Raw genomic sequence first — 22,505 nt, 5'->3', positions numbered from 1 at the left:
CTGAACAAGGCACAACCTGTGTCTCACAATGCTATGTGAAAAAAATATTCAAGCAGGGAAAACCTCTCACTTTTACTGTCAAAGTACATAACATTCACTATATCCTTCCTTCCAGAGGTGCTAGGAGTTTCCCTTTAGGACTACACTGAGATACAAAACAGGTGGAAGGAAAAGTCAGCAAATGAAATGGAATGCAAAAAGAATATTAAGGGTTACAACTGTATCATCCCAGGAGAGAGCTGGAAAGAAGGCAATGGGAATGCTAGGAAATAGAAGATAAAAGAAGCAAGATTTAATAAAATCGTGAAAAGTTAGGGACAGCTTATGACTACAGTAACCTTGGAAGTCTATGACCACCACATCAGATGCCATAACAAAGTATATGACAGCTATTAAGATTACAATACACATGATAAAAATCAGCAGTAGGGTATCCTGACTTTCCTTGGTGTGCCTGAGGGATTATTTGACACACCATTCACAGTCATTGCTCTAATGAAAATACCCCTACTATAAATTTCCCTCTCTCTCAGTGAGGGAAACCAGCTTTGCAAGCAACGGTCAGCACTACTCCATGAGGACACATTGTCCACAGAATTATCAAGCGTAGCAATTTAATTTTAGCAATGCCAATTTACAAGGAGCAAATATGTAAGAAGAAAATTCCTCCACAAAACCTTAAAGAAAGCCATGCTTCACTCAGTAGTCTGCTGAAAGATCAAACACAGCAGCAAGTGATTGGCACCCACATAATATTTTTGCATTTTCAGTATAATTTGAAATTATTTTCATTTAAATCAATCCATCTGGAATGTGTCTACAGAAGACAGTGAGAAATCTAGGTAGGATATTACAAAAGAAAAGATGAGGCATTGTAAAGCTTCCCTTCCTCCTGTTAAGACAGCATATAAAACCCAAGAACTATTTCAAGGCAGTCTGAGAATGTAAAAATACAGAACTTGATTTGTAGAGTATGAAGAACTGAACATGATCTGAGCTAGAGAGAGTGAGAAAGCAGAACAGAGCTCACATTGCAGAAGCAAATAGATTACCACCTGCACTCCTCCCTTAGATTCTTCTAATCACCTTTGGTGGGGTTTTTTTTCACATTTCTTCTAATTATTTATAGTTTGTAAGTCAGAGAGCCCTGTTTCATACCTTGACTAAATGTTAAATCTCATGCCCTGTAAAACTGCAACCTGATCTAACTCTGAAGCTACTAACAAGACTGTATTAGTTACATCCACCGGTTCTCCTACACCCTAAATTTTTCTGTGACTCCATGACTTTGTGGTTCTAACAAGCACTGACTACAAAGAACTTGAACTGAGCTTTAAGCAACAAAATGATCCTCAACAATATTTACTCAATTACAATGCAAGCTCAAATTATTTTAGGTTTTCTATACAGAACAAAAGGCAAATTTCCTTCTCAAAAAATAGGAGTTACATACAAAGCAGGCAACCTGGAGTATGCAATTACAAAATTACCATAAGAATTCACAAACAGTGCTTGTTATTTTCCATACACAGTTCTGGAAAAAAGAATCCAAGTGTCAGTAAACTAAACTGCACATTGAACACAACCACTTGTACTGCTAGAACTGCACATAGGCACGAGTTAGTCCAAAGCTTCCTCCAACTCTACAAGAAAACAAAATCAGTTATCACTGATTCAGTGTTCAAGAGATGGTAAAAAGAAGTCTTTTCAGCAGCTACTATACAAATTTCATGCCTTTCTACGAATGTGCTATGGCATACATATCTCTTCTTTATTGTGTTTATTTTACCTGATGTGTTGTTTAAGATGACAGGATTTTTTATAGGCTCGATGGCAATAATAGCATTTGTATGGTCTCTCTGCATTATTCACATAATTACTGTTAAAATAGTTTTGGAAGACCTGGCTATTCCTCGGGATTGGCTGGATAAGACCTGCATATATAAACACACACAAAAATGAAAAATTGTAGGTAAAGTTATTCCAAAGATGCAGTAGTCAGAAGAGCTAGTATTTGAAAAGAAAGCATGACTAAACTTGTAGTATCCAAAAATAGAAAGAAATTGTGCTTATTTTCAGCATTTACTTAAAATTATGCAGACATCTATTTAGCATTATATATATTATACTGTATATGGTATTTTAGAGCTAAGTTCTTCTTCTATTAACAGGTCCACCTCATTACAGTAGCAGCCTTGCCCAAAATAAGCATTAACTTTAGAAAAAAATGAATTCACTGCTAATACAATAACATCATCTTCTTCCAACTTTGACCTTAGCAAATTATATTTAATCAATGTATATCAGGTATTATCAGGTATACAACTTGACAAATATTTAATAAGCCTTTTGTGAAAAGCACTGAAACAGGTAAAGAACAATTTGCAAACTTTTTTTCATAGGCTTTTAGAAAAATTAAGACTATTTTAGAAAGCAAAATATATCTCAAACAGAAGTGCCACTAAAACACTAACACTATTACAAAGTAACATTATTAGGTTCTTGAAGAACTAACCTCTAAACCTCTAAAAGAACCATGATTATTTTGAGCGGGGGAAGGAGTAAAATGTGGAAATATTGTCAAGGGGTTGAAAAAACATGGCAGCTCCAAGATAAACAGCAGAACTTATTTTTACATTGAATATTCTAGCATCAGCAGAGTTCGTGTGTTATCAGCATCCATAGGAAAAAACTTCTATAGTATTTCTTGTTAATATTAATCTTTCTCCAAAAATCAGTTTCACTGAGCAGATTTTAATTCTACTGAAGCAGAGCTTTTCTTCAAAATTGAGAAATGAGATTATACTTGTTTCTGGGGTTCACTCAAGAAAGAAATACTGTGTGATCTGTCTGAAGCCATCAGCTAAGTTTTGATTGCACCCCAAAAATTTAAGTTTCTTCTATCTGATACCAAAATAACCCCTACTCTAGCTTTAAGTAACTCCTGGATGCAGTGAAAGCAAAAGGATTTTTAAAGAGTGATAACAATTTTATCAATATAAGCTAAAGGTATCACCAATATAAGATTCCACCATAAAGATGCACAATAGACAAGTCAGGGGTTAGCAGACTGCTCAAACAAACACCAAACACCTCACCCACTACACTGAACTCTATTGGACAACAACTGTACTGTTTTGTACAACTTCTTCCAAAAAGTGGTTTTACATAACCTTGTGACAATATTCATACAATAGAATTAAATTAACTGGATGAAGTCTCCAAAGCAGGTTCCAGAATTAGGCTGCCCTTTTTTTTTGAAATATGACCACTAATGATTACTACTAATTCAGCTGAGGTCATTATTATAACAAATAGTTTAGATGCATGTAACAGACTTACTCATTATCTGTAATCTTTATTTTAAATGCTTATTGAAACATGATCATCTTAAGAAGACTCTAGGTAATAAACTGTCTGTCATCTCTTCTATACCAACAGTCCAACATACTTCAAATAAACTCGTAATATAAAAATGTACATACTTTCTTACTGCTAAGGATTATACAATTTCACTGTAAATAAAAAACACTGTTCCTATTAATTCTAGTGCAAGCAAATTATAAAATATGGCACTTCGCTGAAGCTTGTTTTTGATGACTCATTTCAACATGCATCTTTACAAGTGAGCTCTGAATGCTTTTGCTCGATTAAAATGCAACCTTTATATTCCATTGAAATCCAAATTTCTAGAGAGTATGGATTTACTTGCTCTTTACCTAAATCAGTTATGAGTATGGGCTCTTGCAAAGGAATGTCTGGTACTGGACCACTTGACTTTCCTACTCGAACTTTTGCGGGCTTACGTTGATGTCGCAGCTTTCTTAGTTCCGTATGTTTAAAATGTGAAGTGATATGAGTTTTCCGATGGCCCGATGTTCTAAACTTCTTGTCGCAGTGAGGACAAGCAAAAGGCCTAACACCTGCAAAAGATAAAAAACAAAAAAATTAGGTTAAAATTTTATTTCCATCAACCTAGAAATGTAGCTTCAGAATACTGATTCTCTTTCCTGGTTTGTTTGTTTTTGGGTTTTTTTTGCCTTCTCTCACAGTGTTTATTGTAACATAGGTTTTCAAAACAGATCCATGAAACCCAATCAAAGTAACAACTAATCTGCTGAACGGCTAATTGACTGAAATACATCACTCAAAGCAAGTTTGCTATCAAGAAACTGGATGATGCAAAAGCAGCAGAAATTTTCAGGTGTTTCAGAAGCTCTCCTAAAAATTGCATATGGCAGGTTAAAGTCTTTCCAAAACAAACTTTTTTAAAACTGTGAGAGAAAGGAATTAGCAAACACATAAGCAAGTATGCTATGTAACAGGACAAAAGAGAGGGAACAGGGATGTGACAAAGTCAAAAAACTTCTAGATCTGTCTCTGAAAACATCAACTCTGTTTGACAGCAGTCAAAAAAGCTTGCCAACAGAAGTATCAAAGAGTGACTTTTGTAATGCAAAATTCAGCAGAAAAATCTCCCTGGGAGAGATTTTCTTGCAAACTCGGTAAGTTAGAGCCAGGCAAAGCTAATAACTTTCTGGTTTTGTTCAAGGGGAAATCTTGCACTTAGAAGGCTAGGAAACCTGACTGGGTATTATGAAGACAGTTTTTATCACAGGCAGAAAAAACGTAGAAGAATGAACCATTCTTCACAATGCAATAAATGAAACATCTGAAACTACAGAGCAGTTCCATAAACACTGGACTACCTGTTTTCCAGCCCACCTAGTGCTTCTGCCACTCCGAATTAATCTGAATGCTTGTAAGAAGTAAGCCCAACTCTTTAAACTAACAGAAAAAAAATACTGGTTTATAAGCTAACAAAAACAAAAACAAGAAAAACAAAACAAAACAAAACAAAAACAAAAAAAAAAAACAAAAACAAACAAACAAACAAACAAAAAACAAAAAAAAAAACAAACAAAACAAAACAAAACAAAAAAAAAACAAAAAACAAAAAACAAAAAAAAAAACAAAAAAAAAAACAAAAAACAAAGAGGTGGAAGACTCTGCAGGTGAATCCAACTCTGATATTTCATGGATAAAATAAATCAAACCATAAAACACATTGGATCCCAAATGCACCTAAGCCAATAAATGATACTTTTGCAGAGGGCAATTACATAAACAGGAATTAAAGGGAAGAGCAGCACTTTTACCTTGCTGAAACTTTATTTACCTGTATGGACAAAGAAAGAACTTGGAAAACAACCAGGTAGCCTACCAAAAGCTGAAAATTCATTTCTCTTTATGGAAAGGATAGTTCAATCACATAAAAAGGTTTTGAAGACATCATGTATGTAAACAAAGACCATATGATCAGAGGAGTTCTAGGATATTCAGTGCAAGATGCTGAAAACAGGTAAGTTTGTGAAAACACGGAGCAACACTATAATGTAGAACATAAAACGGGAAGTAACCAGTCCTGAGTGTTACAGGAAAATCATCAAAAAGTGTGGGGAGGTGGAAGGAAGATGCAGAGCAAATACTAAAGATGACTGGGGATAAGTAAAACCAGAAGTCAAATTACAAGAGTATGACTATTTAGAAAGTACAATTAAATACATTCAGAATAGTGATATTAGAAAGGAACAGCTGACTCATCATCTGAAAATTAAATGTCCATGTTCTTTGAAAGAGCCCAAAGTTTCAAAGTCATAAAGCACTGGATAGTTATGACAAAAAATGACACTAACCATGTACAACACTAATATTACACATTCTCTGATAGATATTAACAATGACATGGCAGACATGTCTACAACTTACACATTTCTCAGTCTTGTCTCATTTGAGGTCTCACCCACATAATAAAATACACACAGCCATTTCAAAGCCTTACCTGTATGCAGGCGAATGTGAACTTTTAAACTCCCTGAGGTGGAAAAGCTTTTCATACAAAATTGGCACTTGAAAGCTTTAATGCCAGTGTGTGTTTTTATGTGTGCTGTTAGAGTGCTCTTCACGGCAAAGGCGCGGAAACACTGGGGACACTTGAATGGCTTCTCATGGGTGTGAATGCGAATGTGGCGCACTAAATCGCTTGGTTTCTTAAATTCTTTAGAGCAATATGGACAAACATGCCACCTGATTCCGTTTTCTTCACGTATAGAACCTAAAACAAGGAGCATCAAAATGAATGCTTTTTAAACCTTCCAACAATTCTTAAAAAATCCCAAAGCAATCAGACCACAAAAACAATTTGTGAAATAGATGCCATCACAACACACTTCATAGAAGATTAACTTCTCTATCGAATATATTCTACTTCATGAAAATGTTGATGTGCTGGAATGACAAAAAAACCCCCAAGAGAATCCTGCTGAAATTCAAATAACGCAATTTCTATGCCACTTAAAAATGTCGAATGCAGCTGTAAATGCAATACAATACACCAGTTATCTTATAAATAATGTAATAACACAAAATTATTCAACAATGACTGTAAATCCTCAACGACAACCACACCACGTTATTTTACGCACTTAACACTTACCTAATTGGAGGAGATACTTTGCTTGACCCTCTCTTTTAAAAAATCAGATTTAAATTACATTTTGCAAACTTGTAAAGGAAGAAAAACTTCACAAGTCTTTCTGATTTTTAAGATTACTTTTTTTACAGAAGTTATTTTACGATCCAAGAATCCGAAGGTCTGCCCTAAGGCAACAGGACATTTTTTCTCAACAAAAAATCAGAGAAACCCCTTCTAAAACCTATCCAAGTTTTTAATTCATATATGTCATTCAATATCAGATTGTTTGATTATTTAAATCAGTTAACCCAGTGTTTCTTTTCCTGTTAACACACTGAGGTCATGTTACTTCATCAAAAAACAAAAGTGGTTGTGTTTGACTGTACAGCAGTGACCTTTTATTTTTATTTGCAGTCGCAGCTAGGGAGTTGTTACGCTTAAATACAAGTAATAAAATAATTATTAACTCAGGAACTTAATTTAATGTTAATTTTTATCACAGCTACACCAAAGATCAATTGGATCAATTTCTCCATTTCTTGCATAAGAAATGCAACATCCATGTACCTTTGAAGATGCTACAGACAGAGATCAAAGCCTGCATTACAGCACTGCATATACCAGGCTGGCAGCTAAAGTATGAAGGTTTTAGTTGCAACAAACAAGCTCAAGCAACCTTGAAACTGAAGTTGCATTTAAGCACACAGAGACAAAAGGTAGGCTTGCATATACAACACAGTAAACAGAGGAATAATAACATGTATTTATGGTGATAATATCATATCAGCACTGTGATTCCAGAGACAGGAGACATGAAGAATTATTCATAATGCCAGCCTTCATCCTTCCCTTCATGAGATCAGCCAAGATCTGCAGTCCTGCCCTTATGCCTCTGGTAATACCTCACCTTCAAAGGGGAAGAATAGTCCTTGCAAGAACTCTTTACTCTGGGACACACAATGAAAACCCAGTCCTTGTCAGAGAAGGATGATGGGGGAGAATAATAGATTCACACTTTTTTTGTCCTTTTTGTATAACTCCACTGATTTAATCTAAAAGATTTAGAAGTATAATTTCACTTCATGCCATGCTAACACAGTTTTTAAGTGAAAATACCTTTTATAATGAAAACTATAAATATTATTAATCATACCTTACAGTGTGTTTTAGGTAAGAACAAATACTGTTCATAACTAATCCACAACACATTTTTGGGAAATCCCTTTAAAAAGCCATAAACATACCCACAATTACTACACTCTTTACAGCACAAGAAGTAGAAAGCAGTGGCAATATTACCAGGCAAAAATGGCGATTTTTTCTTAATGAACTTTTTTTCTTTTTTATCTATTTTATCAGTACTCTCTTGCTCCTTATCTTGTTCGGCGCTATTAGAATCACCCTGGTGATTTGAGAGGCTTGGAACGTCTGGATTCTGATCCTGGGCCCCAGCAGCCTTAGCCTGGCTGCAGTCAGTAGAATGAGCAGAGACAGGAATTGACGACAACCCACTGTTCTCTAATGCTTGCTAAAAAAAAAAAGAGCAAAAAGACTTCTAGATTAAGGAAGAAATATTCCACAGTTATCCTCAATTTTTCTCAAATAAGTACTTAGAAGATACAATGCAAATATAATTAAAGGAATTAAATGTCTCGTACTCACAAAATTTCAGCTGTATTTCAAACCTGCAAACACCTTATTACACAGCATTGATTTCTGATTGTCTGTGAAATTTTAGGTTGGATTTTCTGCACTTACACATTTGCCAGCAGCTGCCTTTCAGGAAACAACTTTTTTTTTTTTTTTTTTTTTTTTTTTAAAACAGCTATCATGATAATAGTTATGTATCATGTTGTCACTCTTTGCAATTCCTCATCACATTCCAGATATTAAAGAAGTCAGCACAGGTAACAGGGTGAACCTGCCCATAGCCACATATAACATTTGGGTTTTCCAAGCCCAGATTTAAATGGTACTTAAACGTCTAGACATGAACAGGTACCTTCAAGGTTAGCTGGCTACCACTAACATTAAAGAATATTATTCTCTGCCCTGATCCATCCTGTTTGAGCCTTTATGTGGCACAGGCAAGCACAGATAATCATTCACCACCCCACATCTCTTCTGTTACGCTGTGTCTCCTTCTGCCATAATCAAGAACAAAATACAGCAAGTTTTTTAAGACAAACACTGGCTGACCTTGGGAAAAAAAAAATTCTTGCTAAAATAGGAAATATTCAGATAGCCCTTATTAATTGGAACAGGGTAAAGGCCACGTATACGTTCTCATTTTTTAACCAGATAAAAAATATTTTTCCCCTCTTGAACGATATCATGCTTTAAGCACTGCATATCCTAAGGACATGCCAAAAAAGCTGCTTCTAGGCAACAGGAAAACAAAAGGCTTAAAGTATCAGTAAAAATATTCATGTACAGGGGTGTACACTTAAAGCCATACAAAGATACATTGGTGCAGTCCATACCCCTTCAGTAAACCTTTACAATTCTTTCTCGACTGATGGATTGTTTAGAAATCCATAAGGAATGTTATAATTGAAAATATTTCATTAAAATGTAAGAATTTCATTAAAATATAAGAAAGGAACCACTGAAATGTAAAGCTATTCTCACCCAGAGCTCTTACCTGCAAAATATCTCTACTGATCCCCACTGCAATGTTGAGCTGTTGACCAGGTGGTTGAGGCTGGTTATTTTCTACTGGACCTGGTTCAGATAACTCAAGGAGCTGCTGAATGACATCAGTGACAGTCTGCTGACCCTGATGAGCAGCAGCTGGAGACACCTGGTTTTCTGTCTGTTGAAGAAGTGGAGACCGAAAATGTGTGGCCTGAAATATACAGCGGTACGTTTGTCAAGGAAGATGAGAAGTATGTGTTACGAACTCACCTGTCCAGCTCCCTTACCTCAAATGTCTGGTAACTGTCCACTATGAGGATTGCTACTTGCACAAGACATAATGATTATACAGAGCCTCATTCAAGGGTTGTTCACTCCATTATAGAATTGCTTCTGTATATCCCTTTTTTTCCACTTCTTCCCAAGAGTGAAATTGTAAGCTTAGAGCTTGAATTAAATTTACTGTTAACTACTGAACCTTCAACCAATTTAGAAAACACAGGGAGGGATCAAATACACAACCCCATGTGTAGAAGTCCACAGGAAAAGTAATTCTCAAAAGAAATAAACTGACATGGCTATCTTTTTAAAGTTCACATTTATCTCAAGCAGGTTCTTCATAAAACAACCTTCCATTAGAGATTTTTTTAAAATAAATTATCTATGTTGCTGTATCAAAACCTTTCAGAACAAGCTACTAACTTTCCCCCTTCAATTTGGAACCTTTGAAAATACTTAAAGGAATCTCTTCATATTCTGAAAATTTAAATACACTTTTAAATTTTTTAAATGTCAAAATACTAAAAAATATTTGAAGCGTAAAAATTTAATTTCTCAATCTTTAATTTTAAATAGTGTATCTTAGACTACATCAGTAACAAATATGAAGGAAAAAAGTGATGAAGAGCTCTGGTATTTATTCTAAAATCAGAAATAAAGACTCCTATTTGCCTTCTTGTGACAAACAGACTGCATAAGTATACCATTACTGAAACAACTGCTTTCAGTAATTTGTTTTTATATAGGCTTCACATTTGTACTACTTCCTTCTACTCTGAAAATGTCCCTGAGATTTTCTTTATGCTGACACTTTACACAAGACAGTTGACAGTCACTGTAGTAAAGAAATTATTACAAAGAATTATATTAAGAAACAATAGCTTGACTCACATTATATCCTGTGAATTTGATTAAGTATTCTTAATGCCTCCTCATGAGACGATAAAAAACAAACCCTTATCGTGTTTCTCTTGCATGCATGTGAGAATATAATTTGTTACTTTGCTGATTTAACCATTAGTTCTTTTTTTTGCCTCATTAGTGAGACACGAAAAGACTCCATATCTCTTCAGATTCCAATTTAGCAAAAGTGCTATAAACATTTCTATATGGGTGACACACTATATTGCAATGAGAATGGCATAACAGGAACTGAAGCAAAGCATTTTACTGAAGAGTAAAACAGCTCTTTATAGAGGTAATTTTTTTTCTGGAAACAGAATGTTGGGAAGCTTTTATGTTGAGCAAGATACCTACACTAAAAGTGTATAAAATTCTCCCAGGTTTTATCAACAAAAAAAATCAACTGTTAATAAAAGAACTTCTCAACATCATCTTTGATATGAAAATCACAGCATTACATGCATTTAGCCAGTGTGTCCTGTGTATTATACAGCAGTTTATATACAGTCTCACAGAGGTTACCTTTTTTGAACAATAATGTACACAAATGCACATATATGAAGTTTGTTACCATTACTCTTAAGATACATTGTCAATTATGAAAAAGTTTCAGAGGTCTCATTCTAGGTCTTATTTGAATATCCAATTTTAAAGATAACATGGAGAACTGTTCAACTGGAACAGTGCACCTTGCAATGACTCTTGGTTTGTCTGATCTGCTGATCACACAAACAGTGTGCCTGCTGAATGAATTACTCCAAGTCACAGTAACTGTAAAAAATTAGAGTAGTTCTTTAAACCAAGTAGTTTATTGTGGTTAACTTTTTCTGTTCCATCCAACTTCAATATGCAGCTCCAAGAGTAAATCACCTTCACTTAAATTCCATACTTTATTTCCAAGTGTTAATTTGCCTAGCTTTGACCCTCAAACTTTTTTCCTCTTCTCTGTTAAGATGACAGACTTCTTCGATGGACAAGGCAGCTAAAGCACCTTGAATGTCTTCATTAATAAACACACCATAGCATATTTTAAGGATTGTGATGGCTCTGATTCCTCCTGCATCATTGAATACAGTCCATGAATAGTGAATACTACAAAAGTACAACTGAAAAAACCCTAAAAATTGCCAGAACAAAATACAGACCATATACAACCCTGGATCTGGACAGACTTGGTCAACAGTTCAATTGTGTGAGGCTCAACAAGGTCAAGTGCCGGGTCCTTGGTCACACTTGGGTCACAAAAACCCCAGGCAGTGCTACCAGCTGGGGGGAGAGTGGCTGGAAAGCTGCCTGGGAGGAGAAGGCAGCTCCCAACTCCTACCTCTCTCTAGGAAAAACCCGTCACTCTTAATCACATTATCACAGAATATTTTGGAAGGTACCCATCAGGATCATTGAGACCAACCCCTGGCCCTGTGCAGGACACCCCAAGACTCACACCACATGTCTGTGACCATTGTCCAAATGCTTCTTGAACTCCATCAGTTTTTGTGCTGAGACCACTTGCCTGGGAAGCCTGCTCCAGGCACAACCAACCTCTGTGAGAAGAACCTTTTCCTAGTATTGAACCTAAACCTCCCCTGCCAAAACTTCAGACCATTCCCTTAGGTCCTGCCCCTGGTCACCACAGAGAAGACATCAGTATCTATCCCTTTTCTTCCTCTCATGCAGAAGTTTTAACTGCAGTGAGGTCTAATTCGTCTCCAGGCTGAACAGACCACGTCCCTATCCCTATTTGCGAGGTGACCACCCTCAGCCTGTAATGGGCCAATTGTCATTAATACATTTGAAAAAACCCGTTTAACTGTCCTCACAGTTCTGGCCAGCTTCAGCTGGAGGCTAGCCTTGGCCACTTAAATGTCCTCCCTACAGCAACAAGCAGTATCTCTATTCTTCCTGTTTCAACTTTGCTTCAATAGGGCATGCACCTCTGTTTTCTGCCTTATTTCCAAGAGAAGATCTCTGTTCAGCCAACATGGCCTTCTACCTTGCCTGCTTGACTTGTGACGTTTGCAAATTGCCTGCTCCTGTGCCCTCAGAAGGTGATATTTAAAAAGTAACCAGCACTGATATTCCCCAGCACCTGCAAAAACATTTTCCCAGGGGTCCTTATTTACTAGTTCCTTGAGCAGCCTGTAGTCTGCTCTCCTTAAGTCCAGAGCTGAAATTTTGCTGGCACTTTTCTTCCTGTCAACAGAGATTTTACTCTGTCGCATCACTGTGGCCAAGAGATGGTTGCCAATCTCCATTTTGCTTATGAGATCCTCTCTGCTGACAAGCAGTAAATCAAGGAGGGCATCTTTCTGAGTCTGCTCCCTTAGGACCTATTCCATAAAGTTGCCATCCATTTTTTTAGCAGTCTTCTGGCCCAGGTTGTATCAGCTGTGTGATTCTCCCAGGTAATTTCTGGCAAGTTGAAGTCCCTTGTAAGGGCAAGGGCAGTTGAGTCAGGTGTCTCATAGTTCCTCAAAGAGTAATTCACCAATGTCATCATCCAGCCTGGAAGGTGTACAGCAGACTGCCACAATATCTGCATTATTTGTTTGCCACTTGATTCTTATCCAGGCACTCAACTACTCCATTGCCAACCGTGAGTTCCAAATACTCTAACCCTTTTATTAACACATTCAGTGCCACCCCTCTACCTCTTCTGCCCTGCCTACAGTGGATGGGCTGTTTATGGTGACTTTACAGCAATACTGCCACATTTCCCAGTTCTTGGTTTTGTGGATTTAAGTACAAGAGAAAATAATCAGTAGCTGTAGTTGGGAAGGGGAGACTGCAAGCCAGATGCTCTGTCCCTAAAGACACCATGCTGCAACCTGTATCTGACAAACAAGATGCTGTACAGCCGTGATAAAACCTCCCAGAATTCTCAGTGGGACTGGCACATACAGACCTTCCTGTACACAACAACTGTTTGCTATGGAGTTCCAGAAAGCCAGCCCTGCATCATCCTTCCCCAGCTCCAAAGCTCCTCCTGAGCCCCACGGCTCCTCTGCCGCCTAGATTCCAATCAACTCAACCCGTATGAACACAGATCCTTCCCTCTCCAACCAAATCATGGTAATCCTTACAAAATAAAGGCAGAGGGGTAGATCAGTGCAGGATTTTTAAGAATCCTTACTATTTGGTCTTTTTATACAGAAGAGCTGATGAACAGACTCACATGTAAAATCATGAGTGTGCAAACAAATGAGGCAATATAATCCGTTCAAGACCTATTCTACCACTAAATAACCAGTTGCATTCACCAAGGAGCTTCCCATCACATATGAGCTGATCCAACTTACCACAAAGTATCACTCTTCCACCAGTTAAATGAAAATTCACATAATTATGTAAAGTTTATCCCACTTACAGTCATGACACAAAAATATGACAAAAACTCCATACTTACATTCTTCCATTTGTTATCAACAGGTTGCAAAAGATTAGATGGGGATGTTGTTAAAGGCTGGGTGACAGAGTCCTACAAAGAAATCAAAATATTTTAAATCTTTATCAAAAAGAAGAAAAACACAGCTGATACAACACAGAAATGTAGCACAGAAAAATCATACTTTGTGAGATAAACAGAAGTACACAAAATCATCTTAGCTATAAATACTAATGCAGCAAATAACAGCAAAATGACATCCTTACAGTCACTATAGCTTAGAAAATATTCTCATGTATCCCACAAGAGCACATTCTTTGGTAATGATGCCTGGAAAAGCTGACCTGGAACAGAGACTAGGCAGAGCAAAAGGAATAAAATAGGTATTTATGGAAAGGATACTCCTCGTGCAGTGCAAGAGGCTGGCCAGGGCTGCACCCAAGTTGAATCCAAGACGGATCCTGGTCACGAGTCTCTACACTTTTATAAGTTTTGGTTCATCTGCATATTGGGGTTAATTGTCCAACCACAGCTTCAGGTTATGAAATCTCAACCCCTTGGCTTGCACCCTTCCCTTAGCCGTTGTTTATGCTTTTTGGGTAATGGCTGTCCTTGAAGGAAGGACCTGAAGCTGGGAAGGAATTGTTTTGTCTAACCCCTCTGTGAAGAGAACTTACTAACACCTAATATGAAGTTTCAGAGTTACACACCAAGCAGCCGAAAATCTGAAAATATAAAAGCCAAAACCCAAGACATCAGCAGCACAGCACTTCAGTAAACTTCAGCTTTTGGAAGGGGCACTTTATAAGGACATAATCATTGCTTATCCCCAAGTATGTACCAAGGGATGACAGAGACTGATGGCAAACAGAATTATTATACTGGAGATTTGTTGTTAAAGCAGCACTGCAAGTTTTCAGCAGAATGAAAGAAAGTTCTAATCTAAGAATGCTTGTGCTAATCTAATAATGTACTAAGTTACTAAAGCAATAGAAAAAAATAGGAATAAATATATGCAGAGTCAGATATAAAATTACAAGCAAAAAGCATAATCCCCTCTAATATACAACTGACATGTCATTTTTTATCTCTACTCCTCCTTGCTAAATCTACTGGCATGTATTTTTAGCAGGAATCTTTTTCTCCCTTCTTTCTCTTTGCTTATACTATTGTATGGGATTTTTTTGCTATTCCTCTCTTGCATGAAAGCAGCAAAGTATTCATGCAAGCAGAGATAATACCACACTGCTGTAATATCAATATGCTAAGCAAATCCAAAATATTTAAGAAAACAAAAACCAAAGCAGAGTTAGACAGGAAAAAAAAAAGCATGAGGTAGTATGAAGGAATTCTTTTCCATCCTGCATTTAAGATTAGGCTTGAGAATGTAGAAATGTAAAAAGAGACAGAGAATATATGTACTTGCAAATAAGACACATTAGTCTTTTTATGAATTAACATAGAGAAAAAATAGCATCTGCCCTATAAAACATCTCAGAAAATGAAAAAAAAAAAAAAAAAAGCTTTTCCAAACAACGCTACTGGACAGTTTATTTCAAGAAGACACAGCTGGAAAATGAAGTTCAGACTTCAAATTTTAACCCTCCTCTTTCAAAGTCTGGTACTACTCATTACCCATTGAACAAGCATGAGTTGGAGATTAGGCAAAACAGAGACGACTAAAGGTAGAAAAGAAAGAAGAGTACTATGAAAAATTAAATATGCACTGGCTCAAAAAATATGCTAGTCTGATGAAACCAGAGACATTTTCTGAATTTTAGGTCTTTTTTTGTATCTTGGTAAAGAAAGAATAACATTCACTGCTTCCAATAAAGCTAGGTATTTTCCTTTATAATCTGCCTAATAAGAAGCTAACATTTAAAAAAAGTTATCGGATACACACAGAAGAAGCCACTATGTGTTTATATGGATGAGAACTATACAAACAATTTCTGAAAATGAGTTGAAACTAATACATTATTACAATAGTTCTAGAACTTCCCTGTAATTTTTATTTTATCAGAGGAGGCTAACAATCTAAAGAACAAGAATTATACTTTGCTTAGTTGCAGAATTAAACTGCTATATTTTCACCCAAACCCTCAAATTGTAAGTATGTTTTTGCATATAGTTGGCCAATTTACATTTTCCCAATATTTAATCCTGAAAATTAATACCAAAAAGCACACAAAACCTGGAAAAGACAAAAAGACAGCTACAGGTCTAGAAGTTCTAACCTATCTGATTAATTACTGGAACTAAGATATAGACTTACTAAACTCTCAATGGTATTTTTACCATACACCAATTGAAGCTTACCGCTGTAACATGAGATACATCTGTTGAAGCGCTTGCAGAATTCTGTGGACCACCCATGTGCATCTTGCTGATATGTGTATTTAAACTACCCAAGCTTTTGAAGACACAGCTACATTCTGTACAGTTGTATGTAGGGCCATTCTTCACCTTTTAAAAAAAAATTAAGTAAATTTTCACTACCAAATATTATGTTTTTCATTTTTTTTCTATGTAACAAGTATACTCCAGGATTATGAGAGATAAAATGGTTTATTTTTTCAAGTTACCAATATGCAGTTATGGAATCAGGCTAGTACCTCTTGGATATAAACGAACTATAATCTATATGCATGACTACAACTGCTTACTACCACTTCTCAACGTTGTGAAGCACCAGACAGCAAAACAAATGTCCTGTGGCAAACAAGGCCTCAGACTTTTCTCTCTTTACCATTTCCTACCATTCCATGCTTAGAGGCAAAACTGAAATGCAACTTTATCAATTAAGATGTGCCTGAAGATGAAAGAGCATACATAATGCAAATGGAAGTTTGGAAGTATGAGAAAAAAAAAACGCAGACAAAACCAACACCATGAAGGGCATGAAGTTTAATGACTAGTTTGAACTGAACTTGAACACAGAATGAGAAAGTGATTAGCAGTCACTTGATTGAGACTTTCAGACCAATGGGTTAAGGTAATTAAAGAAGTTAAATTTGCAGATTCCAACCATCCTCACCTTCCCTCCTCAGTCCATCACACAGCAATAACATCCAGTGTGGTACTAGCAATGTGCAGGGAGCAACAAGGTATTAAAAGAAAACACACTGCAGTACTTGCAATATAGTACTGGTATTTCCAATTTTGTGACATTAAACTGCCAACAAGACTTTCAAAAAGAAGTATTAAGTAATAAAATATATTACAACTAAACAGTGCTTTAGCAAGTGAAAATCAACCTGAAAATGATTATCAGCTGCAATATTATATTGTAACTGTTTCAGAATAAAACAAAGAATTCATAGACTTCCATGTGGGCTTGAAGAAAACACAGCAACACAGCAAGAAATAAAAAATATCAGTAAATTATCCAAAGCGGTAACTCAAATACAGACTCAGGACTGCAAAAGACAGCATAGGATGTGATCAAGAGGTAACATCTATTTCAAGTACCTTATTCCACAGCTTGCTTCTTTGTTACAGAAAAACAGACTAACAGAGAAAATAGTGAAAAATATTTTTACTTCACCCCTAACTAATATTGAAAAAACCCAATTTAAATTATTAAATCTATGTTGGTGCATTTTTTTATGTCGCAAAAGCTACCACTTATAAATAGCTGTTAACCTTGAGGATGACTAGTCACACCAGAGAATCATATAATCAGTTAGGCTGGAAAACACCTCTGAGTCCAACTGATGACCAACCACCACCACATCAATTAGACCATGGCACTGAGTGCCAAGTCCAGTCTTAAATTTATGTCCAGGGATGGTGACTCCACCACTCCCCTGGGCAGCCATACCAATGTCTAACCACACATTCATGAAGGAATTCCTCCTGATGTCCAACCTAAACCTCCTCTGGCACAGCTTAAGACTGTGTCCACTTGTCCTGCTGCTGGTTGCTTGGGAGAAGAGGCTGAACCCCACCTGGCCACAGCCTCCCTCCAAGGAGTTGTAGAGGGTGATTAGGTCTCCCCTGAGCCTCCTCTTCTCCAGGCTAAACATCCCCAGTGCTCTCAACCACTCCTCACAGAACTTGTGCTCCAGACTCCTCACCAGCTTCACTGCCCTTCTCTGGACATGCTCCAGGACCTCAACGTCCTTCCTGAATTGAGTGGCCCAAACTGGACACAGTACTCAAAGTTATATGATTTAACATAATTAAGTGTATCACAAACTATTAACACATACCCATATACTAAGGCATATCCTAAAAGTAAGAAACTGACATGCTAAAAGGATCTACCATTGTAACACAAAAGTGGAAAATGAGACTGCAAATCTCAGTTAGGGAAAGAGTGAGAACAAAGATGATATTGGGCACACAAGCAAAAAAAGAAGTAAAAAGTGTTACCTCTATCATTTCATAACTTCCAAACCAAAACTAGGTCTCTTTCTATGGGTATTTCCAAACATAAATCACTAAACTCTGCAAGGAAATTACTGAACAAAGTTGCATAGCTCACATTGCTAGGATTGTTTTACTTTATCACAGCAGTACCTTTTGAGTCTTAAAAACTGTCTGCCAAAAAGAGGAAAAAAAAAAAACAGACAAAGAGTTCTGAAACAAATTTTTTTTCCATCTTATTCTGGAATTTTCTTCTACTTGTAACCAAAAAAACCTCTGTAAAAGGCTGCGAGACATATACTTCAAAGACAAATTGCAAGTATGTTCTACAACAGAATTAGTTAGTTGATGTTTGGCCTTGAAATTTTTCACTATTTTCTGCTTGGCTGCTTTTGGCTTACTTCCATCTGATTCAAGCCCTTGTTCTCCCAAGACTGACATAGGTACATTTTTGTACACCTAATCCCACTATTTATTAATCTACCCCTGTACAGAAAAGACACTGAGAAATGAAGGTTTTGCTACTTCTCCTAAGTATACATTTATTCAGACCAAGCTAAGGAAAGCTCACAGGTAAAAGCAGCAATCCAGAAGCAACATTACAGCAGTAAATCTATACTGGTTGGAAGCGCATAGTAATAGCAAAACAGAGTTTAGATGGGTGTTAGCACCCAGAACTCGATGTATAATTGCATTTACCTCGGAGTGAACTCGCTGTATGTGTGACTGCAGGTTGCCTTTCTGGGAGAAGGCGGCGGGACAAAAGGCACAGGCGTGGGGCTTCTCCCCCGTGTGCTTGATCATGTGGGTCTGCAGAGCCCCCTTCTGGTTAAAGGCCTTCCCACACTCACTGCACTTGAAAGGTCTTTCACCTGCAAGGCAACAGCAGCAGGAGGAAGGGTAAGGAGATTTAAGTCAATGTCAGCAGTTTGCTGTATCTAAATGAAAAATCGTATCCACTAAAATAAAATACACACGTTATTATATATGTTATCAGGAGGTTTTGACAAAATTGCTTACCTTGACCATCAACCTAAGCACCTACTCTGATGAAAATGTAGCCTTGTGAAAATGTTTTGTGACTCAGCTGATGATTATCAGCTGAAATGGGTAAAATCTAGATAAAGCAATTATTTAAAACAGTTTCCCTCAACTTGTGGTTTGAAAAAATCTCAGAAGCTGCTATGCAAAATCATTGGAGCAAAAAAAAAAAAACAAAGGGAAAAAGAAACCCATGTAAATCCTAACATTTTATCTACTTCAAGTCTTATAGCAACACTGCAAAAGATGATATGTGGTTCCCACTCCCCAATAAATATTAAGAGGCATTCATTCTTTGCAATCACCTAATGAAAACATGCTATGAATTCATGTTTGGACAGTTCAGCTCAGAAAATAATTTTTAAAACTGTTCATATTGAATATTTAAAGAAAAACTAGTCGATATTGTTAAAGAAATGCTCTGTCACAACTTCCCAAATTTGGTTCCCTCAGTGCTGTGCATAATTACACTTTTTGTATGTTTCCAGATAAGCATGAAATCCCCACAGAAACTTGAAGTTACAGAATATAAAAGAACTGCATTAACAGATTAGAAAGCTACATAAACATACTAATAATAAATTACAGTTTCTTACAATCATGTGTCCTAATTAATTCCTGGAAACCTCCACTGTGAACTTAGTACAACCCTTATTTTTCTTTTAGAGAAACAGTTCAGTTGTGGTAACTCTAGGACCCTGAAAATATTTAACATCTTGCCTTTGCACATTTCCATAGCCAAGACCAGTATAAGCACATAGTATGTTATGTCTGCTACACCCGTAAGTACTACCATGTGCACATTAAATCAGTTTTAATAAATATTTTAATATGATTTCTAATTTTATAGCTGTAATTACATCTACTTAAAACTTATTAATTCTTAATTAAATTCACATTGTCAGAAATAAAAGCAGCTATTTTTCTGAAATTGATTACAAGAATATAACTCACTGAAGGAATGTGTATCTTCTGTTCTGCTGCTTAGGGGTTTTGAAGGTGCTTAAAGAATTGCAGGTTTTAACTGTGTATTTTTTAAAAGAGATTAAAACAAACAACACTGATTCACATCTGGAAATACAAAATTCCTATTAAGCTCTCATAGACAAAAAGCTTACTTCCAGTAAGAGCTGCTAGCAGACACATAGCCGCTTCAGGTTAAGTTTGCCCATGTAAGTAAATCTCATTATAAAAACAAAATCTGAATTCTATGGTGGAAATGTGAAATTTCTGTATTTCTCAAGTATAACTTAATAAAATACTGATTTGAAAGGGGAGACAGGGGGTTCATTACTTATTTATTAATGTGGGAATTGCAGTCCCTGAGACTTGATTTTTTTTCCCAGAAGGGTGCAAGTGCTTGAAATGACTAGCTAGAACAAAAAAAGTACTGCAATTAAGAGACTAACATAATGCTGCACATTGTGCACAGACCTGCTATTTTAACACTTAAAGACTTGAGCATTCTAAGTTCTTTAAAGCAGAGTTGTTCTCTTCTTTGTATTTATAGTACCTCAAGCAGCCAAATGCCAGACAGATTGTCTTCAGATTTAGAGTACTAACACACTTTGCAAATTAAAGGAGTATTTGCAAGCTACTTGGAAGTAGCTCCCATCATGTGCAGATTGGGACTGCATTTTCTGTCTCTGATTTTCCAATAGGCAAATGTCTTCTGGTCTTCAAAAAAAAAATAAATGCCCTTGAACTTTCTGAAGCTTTAAAAAAGCATCCGCAACCAACTATAATCTTGTTTCTTTAATTCTGACTAGAATAAGCTAATTAATTAAATAGAGCCAAGAATCTAAAATACTGAAGTTAATTTTCACTGACCTGTTTTTGATATTACTTTCTAGCAATTGTTTTAAAGCAGGTACAAGGGTGACCTCTTGTGTTACTTTTCTATAACTAGATCTGTAAAACTTCAAAAGATTCTTCAGAAAGTGTCACACAATGGTCTTTTTATTTCTCAGTAAACATGGTCATTCTTGTAAATGGCAACTCATCACATCACTGTCTGAAAAGTAGTATTACACTGACTGATATTACAAACAGAATTGCACACTTACATAAATGAATACCTGAATTAGCTAAAAAACAGACAAATGGTACTTTATTCAGTATGTATGAAAAATACATATTGAACACCACTGGAACATCTTCAATGAAGACTTTGTTTAAAGCTTGCTATAATATGTATACCTGGTTAAAACATAACAACTATTCTTTTATAGTCATCTGTACACTTCAAAAGTTTTATTTTATGCTTGGCATTTTTCAATTATTTCAATTGCTTATGGTTTAAACATGCACATATTTATGACAGAACCATAGCAAAAAACATTTCCTACTCATTCTGCAAATTTCAAGTCACCTGCACTTCTTCCATTATTAAAATGACAACCTAGGCTTATCACCTCAGAAGGTCACTTCAGAAGTTTAAATAAATCGATTTTAAAAAATGCAAGACATATACTTTATTAGTATCACTAATCCTCATGTACTTTTGCTCTTTTTGCAATTGTAAATTTCAAAACCTTCTCTCTAGAGCACATAAGATCTAATTTAAAGTAGTTGACTGGCCCTTATCTAGGGATTCTGATTTTAGGGTCCTCTAGTACCAAAACTGATATTTGGTAACAAATGAAATCTATAGTTTTTCACATTTTTTAACTGTTTCTAATCATATAAATCTGGAAATTTTAAAAACATATAAATTTTCTAAGCAAATGAATTAAAGTTTGTTTTTAATCAACAGGTAACTGCATCTAATGAGCTAAATGTATTAATAATATTTCAAGTCCCAACAGAGAGAAAAATATGCAGCATTTCAGAAGTTAAGTGATTTTTGTAAAACAAGAACAAATTAAAGCACTTCCACAGCCTTACCTGTGTGTATTCTAACATGTCGTGTTAACTGACTCGGTTTCTGGAACGTCTTTCCACAGTGAGGGCAGGAATAGGTAAACCCACTTCTATCAATGTTTCTATTGTAAGATCTGGTATTTGATACCCTGTGATTAAAAAAAATAAAGAAATAAAATAGTTTTAATATGAAACATTTTGAAGAAGCTTCTTTTACCCCATCATTTTTAACACTGTGTTAACATAATGACTACATAGTATCAGCCACAACAGCAAACACCCAAACTCCATGAGGATACTGAAAGAACAGGAACAGCTCTTTCCTCAGTACCTACACGCACCAAAAACTTTAGTTATTTCTGCAGTAAAAATCTGATCCATCTTAGAGCCTCTCTTCAGACATTTTCAGGGTAAATTCCGCCAGAATTATACAGTGACATTTTGGTGGGAACTTTCAACTCTGTGCAACTCTATTTCTTTTGCCTGAACATAGGAAGTCCTTCATTCTGAACTAGAAAACACAAATCTCATAAAATAGAGTACAAGTGCACTTGC

General features: G+C 36.1%; 1 protein-coding gene across 4 annotated transcripts in view; it reads right to left on the bottom strand.

Moving 5' to 3' along the window:
• ZNF236 (zinc finger protein 236) overlaps positions 1-22,505 on the bottom strand; it is a 72,344-nt gene that overhangs the window by 32,161 nt on the left and 17,678 nt on the right. For 3 of the 4 annotated variants that reach the window (XM_056484693.1, XM_056484694.1, XM_056484696.1), the window contains exons 5-13: positions 21,975-22,099; positions 18,747-18,919; positions 15,996-16,142; positions 13,698-13,769; positions 9,120-9,323; positions 7,775-8,003; positions 5,843-6,115; positions 3,720-3,923; positions 1,790-1,934 (exon numbers count right to left, since the gene is read on the bottom strand). In XM_056484693.1, the coding sequence (XP_056340668.1) occupies positions 1,790-1,934; positions 3,720-3,923; positions 5,843-6,115; positions 7,775-8,003; positions 9,120-9,323; positions 13,698-13,769; positions 15,996-16,142; positions 18,747-18,919; positions 21,975-22,099 (1,572 nt within the window). The remainder of the gene's footprint in view (positions 1-1,789; positions 1,935-3,719; positions 3,924-5,842; positions 6,116-7,774; positions 8,004-9,119; positions 9,324-13,697; positions 13,770-15,995; positions 16,143-18,746; positions 18,920-21,974; positions 22,100-22,505) is intronic. The other variant, XM_056484695.1, reaches the window with a different exon arrangement.

Source organism: Oenanthe melanoleuca, chromosome 2, assembly GCF_029582105.1.
Source record: "Oenanthe melanoleuca isolate GR-GAL-2019-014 chromosome 2, OMel1.0, whole genome shotgun sequence".
Lineage (NCBI taxonomy): Eukaryota > Metazoa > Chordata > Aves > Passeriformes > Muscicapidae > Oenanthe > Oenanthe melanoleuca.
The sequence above is the reverse complement of the archived record's forward strand: the minus strand, read 5'-3'. Positions and strand labels throughout refer to the sequence as shown.